Source organism: Camelus dromedarius, chromosome 31 (assembly GCF_036321535.1).
Source record: "Camelus dromedarius isolate mCamDro1 chromosome 31, mCamDro1.pat, whole genome shotgun sequence".
Lineage (NCBI taxonomy): Eukaryota > Metazoa > Chordata > Mammalia > Artiodactyla > Camelidae > Camelus > Camelus dromedarius.
This window is the reverse complement of record NC_087466.1, coordinates 8,367,009-8,386,246: the sequence shown is the minus strand read 5'-3', so window position 1 is coordinate 8,386,246 and position 19,238 is coordinate 8,367,009. Positions and strand designations below refer to the sequence as shown.

At 44.7% G+C, this 19,238-nt stretch overlaps 1 protein-coding gene across 3 annotated transcripts in view; it reads left to right on the top strand.

Annotated features, from left to right (window-relative positions):
- GRK3 (G protein-coupled receptor kinase 3) overlaps positions 1-19,238 on the top strand; it is a 116,920-nt gene that overhangs the window by 90,360 nt on the left and 7,322 nt on the right. For 2 of the 3 annotated variants that reach the window (XM_031442939.2, XM_064481119.1), the window contains 8 exons: positions 7,388-7,454; positions 7,915-8,015; positions 9,682-9,748; positions 10,463-10,558; positions 13,949-14,111; positions 16,571-16,707; positions 18,460-18,495; positions 19,088-19,201. In XM_031442939.2, the coding sequence (XP_031298799.2) occupies positions 7,388-7,454; positions 7,915-8,015; positions 9,682-9,748; positions 10,463-10,558; positions 13,949-14,111; positions 16,571-16,707; positions 18,460-18,495; positions 19,088-19,201 (781 nt within the window). The remainder of the gene's footprint in view (positions 1-7,387; positions 7,455-7,914; positions 8,016-9,681; positions 9,749-10,462; positions 10,559-13,948; positions 14,112-16,570; positions 16,708-18,459; positions 18,496-19,087; positions 19,202-19,238) is intronic. The other variant, XM_031442940.2, reaches the window with a different exon arrangement.

The window sequence follows — 19,238 nt, the reverse complement described above, 5'->3', positions numbered from 1 at the left end:
TCAAAAGCATGTGTATGTCATTAGGCGCTAAGACCGTTTTAGATCGCACAGCCGTCTGTAAACCACACAATGATCCAGGCGATGCCCCTGGCTCTTTCTGCCCGTAAAAGTGAATTTTCTTTCCCATAAGCTTTTGTTATTTTTGTTCCATCCCAGGAAGGAATTCCAACACATTTAGACCTAAACTAAGACTGTGTTGAAATATTTCCATTGATAAGCCTTATTTTAGGACTATGTGTTTTTTCAGAATATGAATAATGGAAGAAGGTAGGAGAATTCTTTTTCCCTGGAAATGAATTACTCATGATTGTCTTGTGAGCCTAAAACATTTTTTTTAGACAAAAGGATAAAGGCCCAAAGTGAACCTGTGTTAAATGTGTGTGTTTGTGAGCATGGTGCAATTCGTGTTTTTTAAAAACACAAAAATGAAATTCTGTGTTTTTAGTTACTGTTCTCCTTGACCCTTAGTTCCAAACTGCCAGGGATCATGAAATACAGCAGAAAGATGATGGAATGCAAGTGCTCTCAAAATAGGTTCTCACAGTGAACATTTAAAAGTTACTTTAATACTTGCATTGATTTCCAGAGTCTTTGGCCAATTTTAATAGTGAGCTTAAGTGTTTAAAGTATGTTTTTGATTATTCTCCATCCACAGGTACAGAATTGCTTTGCGTTAAAGCTTCCTAGTCAAGAGTCTCCTTAGGATGTTTCTCCTGTGATCACACAGGCCTGGTAGTTTCGCTAAACGTTTCACGTTTCCCTCAGAAAGCCTGGTTGAGCATCACTGCATCACCTTACTATGTTTAGCACATTCTGAAAAGAGGCTGGATTCCCTGTCTTCCCCCTGAACTAGGTTCCAAGCACCCTTGCTACTTCCCCAGGACTCAGAGAATCGAGTTGTTCTCTGCTCACCACATTCACTTGGAAACGAAAATCGTATTATTGCTTAGAGTCAGGTCCTGTTGGTCCTTAATTGAATTATTGTATTTGTGGAGCCTGGATGGCTTTAATTCATGTCATCAGACTAGCTGACCTAATTAGAACGTCTCTGCAAAGCAGACCAGAGAAAACCACTTCCCACCCGAGACCTTTCTCCAGCTGGCAGGGGGAGTCACTGCACGCGTGGCGAGTGCGTCCAGACACGCCATCTCAGTTCGGGTCTCTGCTGGAGGTGGGGTTGGGCATTAGAATCCACAATTACAGAATCCCCAGATGATAAAACAAAAGAAAAGGGGGAAAAAAAAAACCCTCTGTGTAACAACAAAACTGTTGAATGCATTAACTCAAGATCCAAAAGTCAGTAAAATTAGCAGGGAAACATACAAAGCCTTGCACTTAGCACTTTGTTTGTTTCTCGATTTTGTTTAATACAGTTGTTCTGTCTGTTTGTAACAGTGTCATGTGTATAGCCTGGGAATGATCTGACATATAATACTGTTTTTTAAAAGCTCTGAAAATCAGTTTAATTATTAACTCTATGCCAGTGGTGTGATGTGTGGCTAATAAAGCGAAGTCAGTCTTATGTGGTCATGGTTCAAGTTGGGAGTACTGCACCAGAAGTTAATTCCTTTGTGACATCCTTGATCAGGCTTGGTCAAAGCTTTTTGTGTGATGTGACCCCGGCTGGGCTGATAGGAAGGCATCCAGAGGATGGTCATGAGAATGGGATGGGATGGAGGGAAAAGATGAGATGAGACTGGTGACAGCTAGAAATCGTGGCTTGCGCTCAGGTCGAAAGAGCTGGTGACCGTGCTTCGAGCAGCCGTGGTGTTGGGTCCAGCTGTTGGAAGGCCCATCTCATGGAAGGGGCTGTTCTCATCGGGATAGCTCCAGACAGGTAGGCATCTTCAGGAGGGAAAAGACCTGAGTTTGATGCAGTGTTCGAGCCGCCCTGTGAAGGAGTGTTCCGTCTCTCAGATAGCCAGCTCCCTGTCACTGCCTGGCGACTGTCTCTTGAGCCTGAAATAGAAAGACCCCTTCCAGTCTTGCCTAAAACAGATGAGATGAGATGACTCTTCCCCACTGAGATGTTTGATCTTCTGCCGCTCTTTCTAACACTCCCTCAAAAGACAGTCACAGGAGAGGAGATAGCACTAAAACCAAAGAGCAGGGGAATATTTTTTGACCGAAGTGATTTTTAAAAATATTTTTTTTTGGTGAAGTATAGTCAATTTACAATATTGTGTCAATTTCTGGTGTACAGCATAAAAGTTCAGTCATACATATACATACATATTTTTGTTTTCATATGCTTTTTCATTATAGGTTACTACAAGATAGTGAATATAGTTCCCTGTGCCATACAGTATACACTTGTTGTTTATATTTTTTATATATAGTAGTTAGTATCTACAAATCTTGAACTCCCAATTTATCCCTTCCCATCTCCTTCCCTCCCTAATAACCATAAGTTTGTTTTCTGTGTCTGTGAGTCTGTTTCTGTCTTGTAAATAAGTTCATTTTTTTTTTAAATCCCACATATAAGTGATATCATATGGTATATTTCTTTCTCTTTCTGGCTTACTTCACTTAGAATTACAATCTCTGGGTCCATCCATGTTGCTGCAAATGGCATTATTTTATTCTTTTTTATGGCTGAGTAGTATTCCATTGTGTATATATACCATATCTTCTTTATCCTGTGACTTAAGTGATTTAAATTCGATTTGGTGAGCATTTATTGAGTACCTACAATATGCTGGAAACTGCTTGATGCTCCAGGATGAGGAGGGAGGGAGGGAGGGAGACACGTACAGCCCTTGAGGAGCTGGCAGGGGAGTAGATAGGTCCACACATAGGATCAAGGGCGGGGTGGGCTGGGTGCTAGGGAGCACAGAAACGGGATGACCAGTTCTAACTTGGGAGAGTAGGGCCGACTTCAGTAGGAATAGTCTGTGAAGTGTTCTTTCGGAGACAGGATGGCGGTCTAAAGACCTGGAGCAGGAACAAACTACGGGGAGGGGACAGCACAGAGCAGGTGGCCTTTGCCCATCAGTGACCTGTGAGTGGGGCATCACCTGCAGCCATGTGGGGAGGGTGTGCGAGAGACAAGGTAGCGGGAACGAGGGGGGGCCCCGGAGGACTAGAATTCCATGCTCTGCAGCTGGGGCTTTGTTCTCAAAGCCCCGGAGACTGAAGGCTGCTAAGCAAAGGAGGGACAGAGGAAGGAAGCAATCTTTTAAGCAAACGTTGGCTCCTCAGTGAGAGGATGCTGGCAGCGGCGTGGAACGTGCGTGGAAGGACCAGGCCCAGGCAGGGAGCGCTGGAGGCAGACGACTTAACGATACGGTTCTTTGAGTCCGGAACACTGCGTTTTTTTGGGTTTTGTTCTTCCGGTGGATGCTTGGCTATTGAAGGATAGGTGTTTAGATTCAAGGTAATTGGGAGGAGGGTGATATCATTACCCATATCAATGAGTATCAAGTGTCAGTGGTTCATGATAAACTGATGCTTTTCAAGGGCCCTTCGGGAGCAAAGCCCTGTGGTGAGATCTGCAGGAGATGGAGCCTCTGTCCCCTCAGCTTAAATGAGGGGACGAGAAAGTGATGTGTGGGGAAGCTCAAAACATGTACAGAAGCCTCCTGTTCCATGTCCACACACTGTTATAGAAGGGAGCCTGAGCAGCCGTCTTTCCCCGGACACAAGGGGCCTGGAAACTGAGACCAGTGATAGGGGTAAGGGGAAGAGCATGGCCTGCGGGGCCTCCTGGGGGCCAGCTGTGTGGTCAGCCTGTCCCCTGGGCATCCTGGCACTGTCACAGGCGACCACAATGCCAGTCCCCGTGGAACAAAGCAGACTCTGCGCCAGCCACTCCCCAGCACTGGGCCTCAGTCCACCCCAGGAGTAATGCCCCGGGGCATTTTTGGTTGTCACAGACCAGCCACCCCAGCAAAGTATCCCCCAGCTGAAGATGAGAAGGTGCTCCAGAGTGAGTCTCTTCCCCTCCTCCCCACATCCACACAGTGAGGGTGACCAGTGGTCACCAGTGGTGTTTTTTGCTTCTATTTTCTAAGGTCAAATACTTCTTACACTGACTCGTATGTCCCAGTGCTTCAGCTGAAACAGTGCAGCACCCCCGGTTCTGTCACGATGCCCTCGAAGGGCGTGGGGGATGGGAATCTGGATGCAAGGAAGCTGTCAAGGCTGAGAACGTGTTTACATCTCTGGGCTCAGTGATGGACTGAGCCACTCAGAGCCCATGTGTTTGGGCGCCAGTCACGGCTTCCACTTCACGTGGCTGTCGGATACCAGAAAGCCTCTGCACAAAGATGTGTCCATGTTGCAGCACATGGAATTGCTGTCACGGTCCTCAGTCTAGATTTCAGATATCTCTTAAAGAAAAGAACTGATGTGACAGTAGCCTTGATCTTAAACTTGTCACCATTGATTGTTGGACACAGGGAGAGAACCCGGAAGGTGGTCTGGGCAGAGCTGAGCTGTGTCCATGGTTACTGAGTTTGTTCCCGTGGGGAGAAAAGGAACGTTTATAAACATCTTGGCAGCTATTGGCTTAGGTTCAAAACACACATTTGATGTAACATGCAATCTTTTTGGTATTCTGAAATTAATTTTTGACGTAAGAGTTTTGAATCACTTGTATTTATAAATGTGTTGTTTTTGAAGTCGTTCCACTGTGAATGTGTTTCCCTGTATGTGTGTGTGTATGTGTATGTTTGTGTTTATCATGTCTTGAGCGATTTCCCAACTCGTCTGGGGGTAATTTGCAGCCCTCCCATTCCCTCTGCCATTCAGAAGCCGCATCTGACCACTGCACACGTCCTCCAGTGCAGCCAGAGCGCTGCATGTGCCGTGAGGAGGGCTTGGCCCGCATTGCGGGCTGTTGACAGGCCCGTTACCGTCTCCTATTTAAAGCGGCTGCATCAGGGAGCAGCTGTGATCACACAGCTCTGTGAGCACCACGTGCCTCCCTCCGAGTGGAGATCATTACTATCGGAGGTTTTCTTTAACATTTTCCAAAATAGAAACAGAATCTTTGGTTCGGTTCACAAAGAACAATCAAGAATACATTGGAAACAGATGCACATCGGGACTTGCACTTGAAAGACCAAACACTGCGGCACGGAACTGAAGAGCCGAGAAGCATTTCTGACTGTTTTCTTACTGAGTCGGACACGGCAGAGCTCTATTTATAAAACGGGATTTGTAGTGACAGATAGGGCCCATGTGCTGGGAATGCTTTTGGCACCACTAACTTTAACTCCAGTCCCCTTGCAGAAGCCCTCCCTCTGGTCTCATGAAAGAGTTTTTAAATTTAGCACAGAGCATTTCTGTCAGAACACAGGAGTCCTTCTCTCCGAGTGTCAGGGCGACAGGGCTTGGCTTCCGGCGTCAGACGCAGGCAGGCACATGGGGGTCAGGACAGGAACCGGTCCTCCGGCTTTGCACACAGGAGCCAGATCGGACGGATCTGCCGAAACACAGGAGACCTTCACACAACCCCCTTTTAGACGTTAGGGAGCCCTGTTGGGTTGAAACAGCTATATCATGCGGAGAGCCTGAAGTTCTAGTAAGATAAACCTTTTTTCCTTTTCTCGTGAACCATGAGTGTGTTAATATCTCTGTGTATTTTGCATAAAAGAATGGTACAGGTCAAGTTTTTAAAAACTATAATATAAATAACAGGTATTGTTTGGTGTTCTATCCTACTGGCTTTTTTCAATGTATTCATTTTACATTTCCTTCTTAGAAACAATTAGGATGGAAATAATATTTCCAATCAGAATCTCTTTTAAAGATTAGTGTCTGTTTGCTCGGTACTAATTCACCTGGTTTAGATTATTTTTCCATGTGAATGCTGTCAAGAGATGGAAATGACTGTTTTTCATGGCATGAGAGAGAAAGCAAGCACCAGAGTGCCCTCTCTTGTACAAAGTGGAAACTGAAATATTTCCATAATAAATACTCTGAAGTGGAATGATCTCTTCAAGAGGTGATTCGGTGCATGGTTTAACTAATTCAGTAGCAGCTGCAAGGGTAGGTGCAATTTTAGGGGTTTTTTTTTCCCCTAAATCACACTGGTTTATGTGTTCAGCATCCTAATCCATTTTATAGAGTTAACTGGACACTATTTTATACAATATCTTGCCTCAGATTATTTGGCATATGTCTTATAATAAATATATATGTTAAATATATAATATATAATGACATATAATATATTCAAATATAAAATATATTACATATAATAATATATATTATAATTTTATCACACTATAATTATAAATGTTATACTATGATTATTATATAATTATGTAATGTATTATCTAGTAATATATTGTAATAAATAATACATAATAAATCTATAGGATTAGTCATTTTACAGGCGTGTCTCACTATCAGATAACTGTCATATATATCCCTTCTTTAATTTTCAAATAAATAAGGGCCATGGCTTTCTAATTTGCATGTTTACTAGTCTCTTTTAATGCTAAGATTTCCTTCAAAGGCCAGCTTCTTCAGAGCTTTGAAAGCATAGTCAAGGGTAAGAATAATTTCTTTACATAGTTCATCAAGCAGGCATTCATTTAGTGAGTTAGAAGGCTTGGTTAATCTCACTAAGCTACATCAGACGCCCACCGTATGCTGTCGTTGGCTACTCGCATGTCCGCTGTTCTGGTTGTTGCTGTCACCCTGTCGGTGACGTGCGCGGTGTTATGCCACTTACCGATGAAGAAACTGATACGGAAGGTTTACATGACTGGCTCGCAGTCAGCAAACAGCCAAGTCCCAACATGAACTCGGGGTTTCTGACTCATAAGCCAGGGGCTCTTTGTGAGTAAAACATGAGTGAGCGGTTCTCAGAACTCTGGGGGCTCTGGGAGCACAGGGTTAGTTTATATCTCTTACCCTCAAAGGAATGTATTGCTTAAAATTACTGGGTTCTGCGGAACCCAGTGTTCTTCTTGGTCGTGTTTTGGTTTGACTGCAGTTCTTTGGGTTGTCTGAGGGACTCACATCTATTTTTCTTAAAAAAAAAAAAAAAGTATGAAAGTTACTATTATTTCAAACACTAATATGACAATGTGATATACATGACTTTCATTTTCATAAGTACCTGTTGGCTAATTTTTTTTCCCAGATGATATTTTAAATGACCACTTGAAATACATCTGCAAAAGTATGTTTGGGTTCTGTGGTTTTATTCGAAGGATCAGGCGGTTCACGTAAACATAAGCCTTGCTCTTTGAGGACCTGATAAATCTGACCGCCAATCTGATCGTGCCTTTTCTTCTGGAAAAGATACATGTTTATGGCTTTTTTATTTCGACAGTTTTGAATGAGCAGTGACAGAACCGTAATACTAGTTGACAAGACTTGTGAAGTTACCTGATAGCATACAGTCATAGAATTTTCTTTATTTCTACAGTCACAGCCCTTTCAGACAACATAAAACCAAAGATAAGCATGAGATAGACCGAATGACACTCACCATGGTAAGGTTAAAAACTGTTTTTTATTTGCTTTATAATTTTCATGTTCCATTCCATTACAACCAGTGTTTTTTAAAAAAAAAATGCTTCCTTAAAATAACGGAGACAGATGCCAAGGCAGATACCAGGACGTGCTAGCAATCGGTAAGAGAAAAGTTTAGAAAATCAAGAACAAAATGAAAGAAATCAAATGAAAGGAAAAATGTGCTGGGCTGCGTAAGAGCGAGGCTACCTTCTGATTCTTCTGGCCCCAGCCGGTTGATTGACCTTAAAAATGATTCCTAACAGGTCCATGTTTCTTTAGAGTAAATGTTCATTGGTGATGAATCTACAGTTTTGTTCTGTTTTATTTTTTTTAACACTCCTTATCCAAGAAACGGCCTTTAATTCTGGTTGGATGTGAGGGCATGGTTTCCATGAATGCATTTTTGAAATTGTATTCTCTGCCTCCCTCCCCCCTTAGAATGTTGAACTTCCAGACACCTTCTCCCCCGAACTGAAGTCCCTTCTGGAAGGCTTGCTCCAGCGAGACGTTACTAAGCGACTCGGCTGCCACGGAGGCGGGTAGGCCGTTGCTTCTGCCTTTCAGCATCTTTGCCCAGAAAGCAGAGCAGCAACTTTCAATCTTAGCAAGAGTCTTCCGTTTCAATTTGAGGAGGTGGGGGTAGGGGGACCACATGGGAACTGTGTCTGTTTTCCCGTGTATAATTAACAACTAAAGGGGTCACTACCTTTTGGACTTAAAAAGTCGAATCAGGTAGATGATAGAGAGGAATTCTGATATTTCATAGTTCGTTTGGTTACGTATCAGTAATGATTATCTTTGTGATTATGGCAGTTGAACATTCTGATCTGGTGCTCACTTATTTCCTCCCACGTGTAACTGATTGACTGCTATCTTAAACATGCTTTCTGTCTGTTACCCCTCACTTTGGGGGGAAGGACCCAAACAGCAATACTTGGAAAGCTTACGGAGAAGGACTTAAGACAGACCCTTCTCCTGTTTCTCCCTGTTCCCAGGCTTGCTTTGCATATATACAACTTTTAATGTATGTTGTATGTATATATGGCATGTGGTGGGGCAGGATTCCTTGTTTGGAGTTCCAGTGAACATTCTGTCTTCAGCCTGTCTCACCCCGCCACACACAGACACACACGCCCGCGCGCGTACACACACACACACACACACACACACACACACTGTGATGAGCCTGGAGCTTAGCATCTCAGGCCCCAGGGCCATAGTTCTCCCACTGCTTCAGTGACTGCTCCTCCATCCGCTCCCATCTTTTTTGCTGATGGGCCCCTGTCACTCTCTTTACAGTAATTTTAGTGATTTTGGGGAAGTGAGGAATTGGGGATGACTGGCTGTTGGCCCGAGACAGCAAAGTGTGGGAGAGACAGTCCAGAGTTCTGCTTTAGGCCTTTTGACCTCATCTAAGGGCCTTCTGGCGTGTAGGATGAGGGTCAGTGACTGGGAGACAGATTTGGGAGTCGTCTGCCAGCACTGGGTGCTTAAAAGCCCGGCAGAGTGGGATCACCCAGGAGCGATTGTAGAGGAAAGGCACTGAGAACCAGCCCGGGGACTGTGAGACGTCGACCATGGACGGGAGGAGGACCCGGGCCAGGGCAGGAGGGAAGCACTGGCGTGGGGCACTGGGAACTTACTTGTCCCTGACGCAGGCTTTCCTCGGAGTATACAACTTCTTCTGCTCCGCACGCACTGAACTTTCACAGTGATCTTTGGGAAAAACTGTCTTCTCAGTTCATGAAGGGGTTTGCCATGCACTGTTCTATGAGATTTCTAGTTTTGCTTCAAAATAAATGCTTGATGCTTTGTGTTCCTGTCATCTTACCTGTCATGACTCGTAGACATTTGCTGTAAACCTCTTTGACGTGTAGATCTCGAAGTTAACTCAGTCAAATTTGTGCCCACAGTTACAGATCAGATGTAGACAGAACTGTGAAAGCTCCTAGGTTATCTTAGACCGGGATAAACCTCCCCAGTAAATTGTCATAGGGGACAAGATTCCTAGGCTCCGTGTGCAGTATTTCCAAACATCACAGTGTTTCCTGGGTTGCTTCGAAAGGGGCATCTTTTACTTGCTTTCTTAACAAGCTGGAAATAGTCGTTCCTGTGTGTCCTTTAATAGGAGATAGTTCTTGCAAAAGACATTCTTAGATTTCCAAATGCGTGCTTTCTGCTGTTGTGACTCCCTCTCTCCCGCAGCGCACAGGAGCTGAAAGAGCACGACTTCTTCAGGGGCATCGACTGGCAGCACGTTTACCTGCAGAAGGTACTCAGGGGGAGGGGGGACCCCCTCCGCCGGCGCCACCCCCGCCGTGCTCTCCCTCCGCCTCCCTGCTGCCTGGCTCCGTCCGCAGGGTCCCGCCCCAGCGCTCCCTCCACAGCACTTACTCCCTTTCTGTCCTGGTGGCTCATTCCCTTTGGGGCAGCTTCCCCCTCTTCATCTATGTGTAAAAATGTGCGAGAAAGATTTGTCATACACTTACAGACACTCTCTAGCCCAGCACCCCCTACTTTAAGAATCAGCATGATCAGAGAGCAGCACAATTACTTTTGCTTATTTTGAGCTACTTTCTTAGATATTCTTGTTGATATAGTAAGACACCCCAAATTCAAGTTTTTGGTTTTTTTTCTCAATGTTGATAATCAGCTTTGGACTCGTCTTTGCATGAACTCCCACTGTCGAAGAATAATGCTCTGCTGGTCCTGCCCAGTGAGAACTAGAGTTTGGGCTCTGGTTCAGCCAGCAGCAGCCTTGGGGCATTTGTGGGTTTAGGCCCCACTGCAGGCTCAGGCTGTAGCTGCTGGAACAGAGGGCTGCATCTCCCTCGAGGGCATTCTGAACTATGTCCGGTGATTTATATGCGCCTGCGTGGACCCTGGCACGTTGGTGTCTCGCACTGTGGTCTCTGTAGAGTGTAGTAGGTGGGGGCAAGGCCGTAAGTCATCTGGTAACTGAACCCTACTTCTCTCGCTCTTCCAGTACCCTCCACCCTTGATTCCTCCCCGGGGGGAGGTCAATGCAGCCGACGCCTTTGACATCGGCTCGTTTGATGAAGAGGATACCAAAGGCATCAAGGTACACCTGCCACGCTTGCTTTCAGGTTCTTACTTTGGAGGTTATTTTATTGGAAATCAGACTCCCTGATTAGTACTGGCCTGTTTGTGGACTGTAACTTACAAACGCACATCCACACATTTGAAGAAAGTAGAAGCGATCAAGGACCTGAACTAGAAACTACGAAAGCTTTCTTTGGACTAATCACTTTGTGTTTGATAAACTGCAGAACGGTCACATTTTTATTGATTTGGGAAAAAAAATTTTTTAATTGGAGTATAGTTGATTTACGATGTTGTGTTAGTTTCTGGTGTACAGCATAGTGATTCAGTTACACATGTATATATTCTTTTTCACCATAGGCTGTTCCACGATACTGAATATAGCTCCCTGTGCTGTGCAGTAGGGCCTTGTTGTTTTGGTTGGGATAGACTGGTGTATGAAACAGGGAAAACACCCGTGTGATGGCACATGGACTTCGCCTCGGGCCCAAAGAGCCAGCCTTAATTCTCCCAAACATCCTGATCTCTCAGTGTTAGGATGAAAAGAGCAAACGGCATGAATCATTGTGCCTCTGTCAATCAAAAGTGAAATAATCACTGTTTTTTTAATACATCGAATCATCTGCGTTTCTCAAACGTTTGTTCCTACCATTATTTTCCAAGGAGACAGGGCGTAATTAGAGAGGGTGAGTCACGGCAGAAAGTCATCCTCTTGCGGATGTTAAGTCAAAATCTGTCACTACATGTCAAGTTCTGCTGCCCCCACTTTCCCAGTTTCCCCCAGGGTCTCCCCACTCCCTCTGAGAGGCTCCCAGTGTCTTCTCAGCTGTATCTGGAGACCCACAGGCTGGGAGCACATGGGATGTGGGGGCAGAAATGATGGGTGCAGGACTGGAGGAGGCTGTGAGGATTGTCGGGAAGGGAGCAGCTGCTGAGAGCCGCCTGGGAAGGCCGGGTACCGCCAGGAACCGGGGAGGGAGTGGCCGTGGGTTACAACCAAGGTGTCAGGAAAGGAGGGTCTCAGCTGTCAAGGTGACCAGGATGCTTGCGGGACCAGCTTATTGGGACAGCAAGGATGTTAGGTCACGCCCGGTGGATAGGACCCAGGCTGCTTCCATGATTTCGGCCATGGATCCCCTAGGGACCGCAGTGTGACCACCTCTGGGCATCTTCTGTGGCCCGGACAGACAAGTCCCTTGTCCCTTGTTGGGGTGTACCACCTGACAGCAGTGCTCTGGGAATCGCCCCTTTACAGTTATCATAAAGGGTCACTGTGGCCCCCATAGAATTTTGTCATCCAACAAACTTCTCTCCATCAAAGGGCACTACAAATAAAATGAGTGCCATGTGGAGCCCATGAAATGTTTGGTGGTCAGAAACAATTCTTGGAGTTTAAATTTTGTCAGCTGTAATCTGGGCTTTGGTGTCAGACAGATGGGGCTCGGATTGGCATCTATCAGCTGAGTGAATTGGGGCCGTTTCGGGAACCTTGTGAGCTCTGGTTTCTCACCTGCGAAGGGAGCGGGTTCATGCCGGGCTTCTCTGAGGGTGGACCGCCCCGTGTCTGCTCCGAGCTTCTGTCATGGTGGGTCTGGTTCCTCCTGAGCAAGAGGTGAGAAGGAGCAGGCTTTGTGTCTAAAAAAGGCGCCCAAAGAATTCATTGTTCTTTAAAAAAAAAAAAAAAAAAGCTCACTTCATGTAGAGTTCTGTTTCATTCATTTTTCACGTAAGCTGAGTCATAAAGACCAAGGTTTTCTGACCTGACAGGAGGTGGAACGGTTTGCGTGTAAAGCAGAGTTGGCCGTTTCAGAGCAGCTGCTTAGGAAAGGAGGGTGGTTTTACTTTTGCCGAACTGTCTAGACTCTGTTCCAGTGCCCCTACCACAGGGCGCTCTTCCAGCATCAGTGCTCTACCCCTCCCCACCCCTTACACACACACACACACACACACACACATAAACACACACGGGTGTTCACACTCAGAACAACCAAAGGTTTCAGCGCTGGGTTTGGTTTGGGTGTCTGAAAAAGAAAGAAAGAAAGAAAAGAAAGGCAAAAACTGTACAAATTTTGATCTCAGAATCAACACGTTAGGACAATAGGTCGGGAAGAGTGGGTGCATGGCGCCCCGACTGGGACCTGAGCTGCAGGTCCCTCTGTCGTTTGATTGATACCCTCAGGGCCTGGGGGCCAGTGCCCCACCCAAGCCCTTTCTCCCTTCTCCTTCTAAATAACTTGCATGTAATAATCTCTCTCCTGTACTTACCTCTCAGGGAAGGGAGTGAGCAAGTTAAGCTTCCAAAGAGAGCCGCGCTTTCTAGAGACAAGCCTATTCTTTTCCATCAGTAGGATCGTGGGTCTTTCTGCCGCAGAACTGTAGCTCAGATGCAGACAACCACTTTCCTAGCTCACTCCCAGAGTGCAGCCTCGCTTAGCAGAAGAATGAAGAATTTTGAGTCAGTGGGGGAGGGTACAGCTGAGTGGTAGAGCGCATGCCTAGCAGGCATAAGGTCCTGGGTTCAATCCCCAGTCCCTCCATTAAAAAATAAATACATAAATAAAAACCGAATTACCTCCCTCCAAAAAAGATTTTTTTAATAAAAAATAAGTTATTTTAAAAGGAATTTTGAGACATAATTGAGAAGAGAAACGCAATCATCAGTCTAATTTTTATTACAGCACCTCAGAAAGGCCAAGTTGCCTAACTCTCTGTGCATCTTGAGCTGTATGAACATACTGTTCAACTTGGATTAGCTGGGAGGTTCCCGGGATGGATGGTAAACCCAGCCAAGTTGCCTTTCTTTTCTCACTTTCCACATGAGTAGAGGGCAGTCAGAAAGCCCTCCTGGGTTCTCCCTTGTCCTTGAATTGAAAACCACAGGAATCTGTTTTCCTATTTTTATAAATATGATATCCTCATCATCGTGGAAATTTTATTGTGTTGTCGGAATCTTGTAGTACTTTAAGCAAATCCCTATGTATGTTACGTTTTCATTGGGAAAATGTCATGAAGAGGGAGGCCTATAGCTCAGCGGTAAAGCACATGCTTAGTGTGCACAGGGTCCTGGGTTCAATCCCCAGTACCTCCTCTAAAGATAAATAAGTAAACCTAATTACCTCCCCTCCCAAAACAAACAAATAAACAAAAATGTCAAGAAGATGCTGGAGGAGACTGGGCCGAATCCCACCGATCCGGGGCTGCAGGGGAAGCACTTGCCAGTCACCACCCTGTGTGGGTCCTGGTCACTTGACTGTCATCGGTGGGGGTTTCCGACACCTTAACGAATCCTCTCTTTATGGTTACAGGCTGTCATCTAGTTACCACCCTCCCTACGGTGAGGGCACTTTTGAATTTGTTGCCTTTGTAAGCATGTTAAACCGTAAATATCTCGATCTCTTGAAATGATCAGCTTCTCGACTGCGACCAAGAACTGTACAAGAACTTCCCCCTGGTGATCTCTGAACGCTGGCAGCAGGAAGTGGCGGAAACAGTTTACGAAGCAGTAAATGCAGACACAGATAAAATCGAGGCCAGGAAGAGAGCTAAAAATAAGCAGCTTGGCCACGAAGAAGGTAAAATAGCTAGCGCATCTCAAGGTGCTTCTAATGCAATGAATTTTCAACGTTTCTTGTAAAGCTGAAAGAGCATCTGGGTCGTCAGGTACTTTCCAGTAGAGGTGGGGGAGAGGCCGTAAATTGTTTTTGTTTTATCGGACTCAGGAAAGTTTGGCATCGTGTGTCCAAGTCTTTAATTTAGTCCACATATAAATAATATATGTAAAGGGGGGTGGCAGTACTTTGTCAATATGCCCTCTTCTCTTGGAGTGTTTGGGGCCAGTTTGGAAGTTTCGTTCCTTGAAGATGAAGTATTACAGTGTCAGGAACAGGGCTGGCTTCGTGGGCGTATGACCTCTGTGGTCTTATAAGGCCCCCCACTCAGGTTAATGCTTTGCTTTCACCATCTTGACATTTTAAATAATTTTTTAACAAGGAGGCTGCGTTTTCATTTTTCACTGTGCCCCACAGGGTGTGGTGAGGACCTTAGATTATTTATTACTTGTCAAGAGACGTAAATGTATACAAATGTATTTATGTTATAAACAGCATTAAAGAGTCGTCAAAGCATATTTTTATTTATAAGATTTGAGTCCCCCATTAGGATTTCCAAAGTGGAATGCATAACGTCAAGGGTTAAATAAATCAGTCCTCCTGGATTCACCAAATAATTGTCACTGTTGGTTTTTCTGAGGCTTTATGAATTTTGGATATTTAAATGTATTATGATTAGTGATTAGTGATTCTGATAAGATATCTTTTCATTTTACTTCTAAGCAAAGAATGACCAGAAACAGTTACAGTCTGTGAACAGGTTGCTCTGGTGGGGGCATTTTGAGGCAGGACTCCTGGGTCTTAGTGACCGTTCCCCAGTAGCACTTATCGTCTATTAAGAAAAGTGTCCTCCATCCGGGATGAACAACTCGTTACCTCAAAGTCCACTGAGTGCACCAGGGGAACATGGCAGCCCTTTAACTGTGCTCATCTCCATTCCTCAGGGAAAGGGGCTCTATTTCTAAGCCGTTCTTTGGGGAATGGGTCCACTGAGATCACTTTGGATCATGTTCGCTAGAGATTTTACATAGAAAAATCATATCCGCGGTAACTTGCTCAAGGGAGAGCCACGACGTTACTAGAATATTAGCAAATTGGACCCAGGAAAAAAAAATTGGTCTTAATTACCTTGTTTGAAGCGTATCCTTTTAGTTGGAGCTGCAGTTAGACCATCTAGCAAATCAGTGAATTCATCTTCGTGTATAAGTGAGTCGTGGCGGTAAAACCAGATCTTGGTTGAAGGTTTCAGAAGACCCCCTTCCAGAACAATGCAGTCTAGGCTTAGGTCCCTGAAGTGAGAATGCGAGGCTCCTACTTTTTAAACAGACTTTAGAAATGCAGCCAGTTTTTCCATTAAAAAGGCAATTCCGTGAACCACATCCCCTCACCACTGACCCTCCCCGGGTCTCTCCCTCCCTCATTTTTTCCCCTCCTGCTGGTGTCCAGGTGATGCAACATGGGTTTTGCTTATTTTGCTTGTTGTCTGACTCTCTTTGGAATGTAAGCTCCCCGAAGGTGGGGACCTTGGTCTCTCTCATTTGCTGCTGAATCCAGAATGCCGAGGACTTCCCCAGCACCTCTGCACTCATTTCCTTCCTAGTTGAATGAAGGAGTGAGTGAGCTGAGCTGAATGAATGGTTTTAGCACAGTCACCAAAGCCTGCAAGGAAGGCAAAGCAAACCACTTAAAATCAGTCTTTTTTTTTTTTTTTTTTTTTTTGAGAGACAATACTTTGCTGTAAAAATGGAATCAGGACTCAACATGAGCATGAATGAGCTTGGTCTCTCCTGCAGAACCATATATTCAAAGGATCACTATAACCTTAAGTGGAAGAAGGAACAGTTTTTGGCCCCTGTGTTGCTTTGGCTTACCTGGACAGGGAAACCCCTTCTCTGTTGGGTTTTTTTTTTTTTAATAACACGAAAAGGAGAACCCCAATTCCGTAGAAAGGCAGAGGTACTTTGGGGCATAGCTCGAGTTTAATCACTCTCTCTCCTCCAATTCTTACTACACATCATGGAAACATCGTTTGCGAACAAACTTTTGCCCTCTCAGAGCAATAAAGGAACATCATGAATTTATCAGAATATTGAGAAACAGCCATTTAATAATGTCAGTAGTGAGCTGAAGACACCTGTTCTGGAACGTGTATAAAACTGAAATAATGGGGGCGGGATAGAGCTCAGGGGTGGGGCATGTGCTTACATACACGAGGTCCTGGGTTCAATCCCCGGTACCTCCATGAAAAAATTCATGATAAAAAAATAAAAAATAAAATAATGATTTCTGTAATGTGTTCTCCTTATAGAAGCATGCTTTTCGCCCCCCTCCCCTCCCCAGGTGTGTGATTCTGTTTGTTCTGAGCAGCAGCAGACATTCTGGGTCAGACCCTGCTGAGTGCGTGGCTGTGTTCTGTTCCTCAGATTACGCCCTGGGGAGAGACTGCATCCTTCACGGACACATGCTGAAGCTGGGGAACCCATTCCTGACTCAGTGGCAGCGTCGATATTTTTACCTCTTTCCAAACAGACTCGAATGGAGAGGAGAGGGGGAGTCCCGAGTAAGTCTGCGGCAGCCCCATCCCGCCCCGAGCCCTTCTTCCTGGGGTGTCGACTGTCCCGGAGGTGATTTCACGTTGCCGGCATGTTTTGTACCTAAAGGTGGCCCTAAGCCCTGTGTGTCTATTTTAACTGGTGTACGTGAGACCTGAATGTTCAGATGTTCACTTTGAAACTTCTGAGTCAAGGAAGGATTTGGTAATACCTGAAAATAGGACGTACCGTTCAGTGAGGTCAAGGCAGGCGGGCTCGAGGAAGGCGGGAGAGCTGTGGGCAGATCAAAAAGGAAGAAAGAAAAATCTGGGACTTGGTGTCTGACAGAGGTGTTTAAATCCACTGCTCCATGACTCTGGGGCTTTGAGTACGTTCTGTTGACTGAGCCTCAGTTTCCTCATCTGTAAAATGGGAGAAGTGGAAATTACAACAGTAGTATGATTCTGCATATTTATCTTAGGCCAGGGGCTATAAACACACGCGCGTACGCACACATACACACACACACAAGCATTTAATTTGTTTAGCAACCTTTGAGGTCTAACCCTTATTTTATAAAGAGGGAACCAGGCATTAGAGAGAGAAGGCCTGGTGCCAATGACAGATAGACAGGTGAGGGTGAAGAGTGGTTCTGACCAGGGTATACCTGGGCCCCGAGTCTCCATTATGCAGCACCCCCAAGTCAGGGTCCAGTCAAATGAGGCCAGGGCACCTGACCCCACCTCCTATTGTCTCTACCTTGTTGGAAAATCCTAAATAGGTTTCATACAATTAGTCGCGAAGATACAGCTGCCCTCTAAGGTCCTTTAGAGAGGTAATGTTTATAAACAAGAAAAAGGAAATTTCTGATCCACACCATCCCGCTCAGCAAGACAGACAGCATTTACTAAGCATCTGCTGTGTGAGGGGCCCAGAGCTCATCTCCATGGAAGGTAGCAACCCAGGGGAAGGGTTTCTACTCTTGGGGAGGGAAGAGTTGGTTGTCCTAAGCAGGACAGCGGTCCCAACTGTGAAAAACACGGTTGGTGTATCAGAACAGCACTGTCAGCTCACCAGGGGCCAGAGCGGGGGAAGCTGTGAGCCCGCATCTTGTGGATTTGACTGTGGAATGTGTTTTGTAATTCCTCATTGGTGAAGGTGCCATTGGATTATGAGTGTTTGCTGCTGCCTCTTAGCACATTCCTTACAAATAAGCAAGATCATCTCATTATCACTAGTGCCGGGAAGGTCATTTTCTAAAAACTAATACATCTAGGATCTGCGTTATAATTAATGAGATGCTGGGGGTCTTGAATTATAACTCAGGTACTGGTAAGTATTATGTACGATATATATAACATTATATAAAATATATGTAATTATATAAATATAAGAATTATATTTTATATAATATTACATATGTATTTTTTACATTGTAGAATATTTACTAGCACCTGAATTATAATTCATGCAAGCATTATATAATATATATTTCCAGATAATGAGTGGCCCTGGGCATATTAGGCATTCACTATGCTATCTGCTGGTAAGCCACTGTTTTACACATTGAAAGGGAATTATCTCACTTTTCAGGATATTTGAAAACTGTTTTAAAAAAATCTTCTGTTTTACATCGGATGCAATAAATTATCTTGGTTTTAAAAAGAGTCAGCGTTTAGTGTTCTAGTCGAGAAGCCACGTTTAACATGCACGGGTAGCTTTGTAAACTTAAGTAAGGAAAAAGAAAACGTGAGTTTATGATGGTGTTGTTTTTCATTTAGGATTCCTGGAGTATCTATCCCAAAAAACATAAGCTGGTAAGGTCCTCAACGACACTATCGCATTCCCTTGAAGCAGTAATGCCATAGACCTAGTGGGACAGTCTTTTCAGGACTGGATTTAGAACATCACTCCGATATGATCAGAATGGCGTCGGCTCACAAGCTGACATGGCCAGACATTTACCGAGCTGCTGGGTCCAAAGCCAGTGGCACGCCTCTTGCTCATGTAGATTTTCTGCAATGTCTAATTGTCCCCTCACAGCAGGATGGACAGAGTCCAGCAGAGTGTGCGATGCAGAAAGTGCACGTGCAATTCACGCTCACGCGTCAGTTCTGCATCGAGGGAACAGCTTTGCTTTTTGCCTCGTAGAGACGTTCCTTTCTTGGCGGTTTTCTTTGGGATATTATATTTTGAATCTTTGTCAAACATTCAAAATATTCAAAAATACTACATGTTCCTTTTGTAGCCATTTCCCTCCGCTTCTAGAATATCGTCAAAGAAAGAAAAATGCCGATTTTTGTGGTTACTTTTTCTAAGCTGATAGTTTTCGGTGTTATTTTATTCATTTAACTTGAGAAATCATGAAATGACCTGAAGTAACATATAATCTTTTATTTTTATGGTCAGCAAAATTTACTGACAATGGAGCAGATTCTGTCCGTGGAAGAAACTCAGATTAAAGACAAAAAATGCATTTTGTTGAGGATAAAAGGAGGGAAGCAATTTGTCTTGCAGTGTGAGGTGAGTTCGTATTTTTATTTTTTCCAGAGGTGAAATT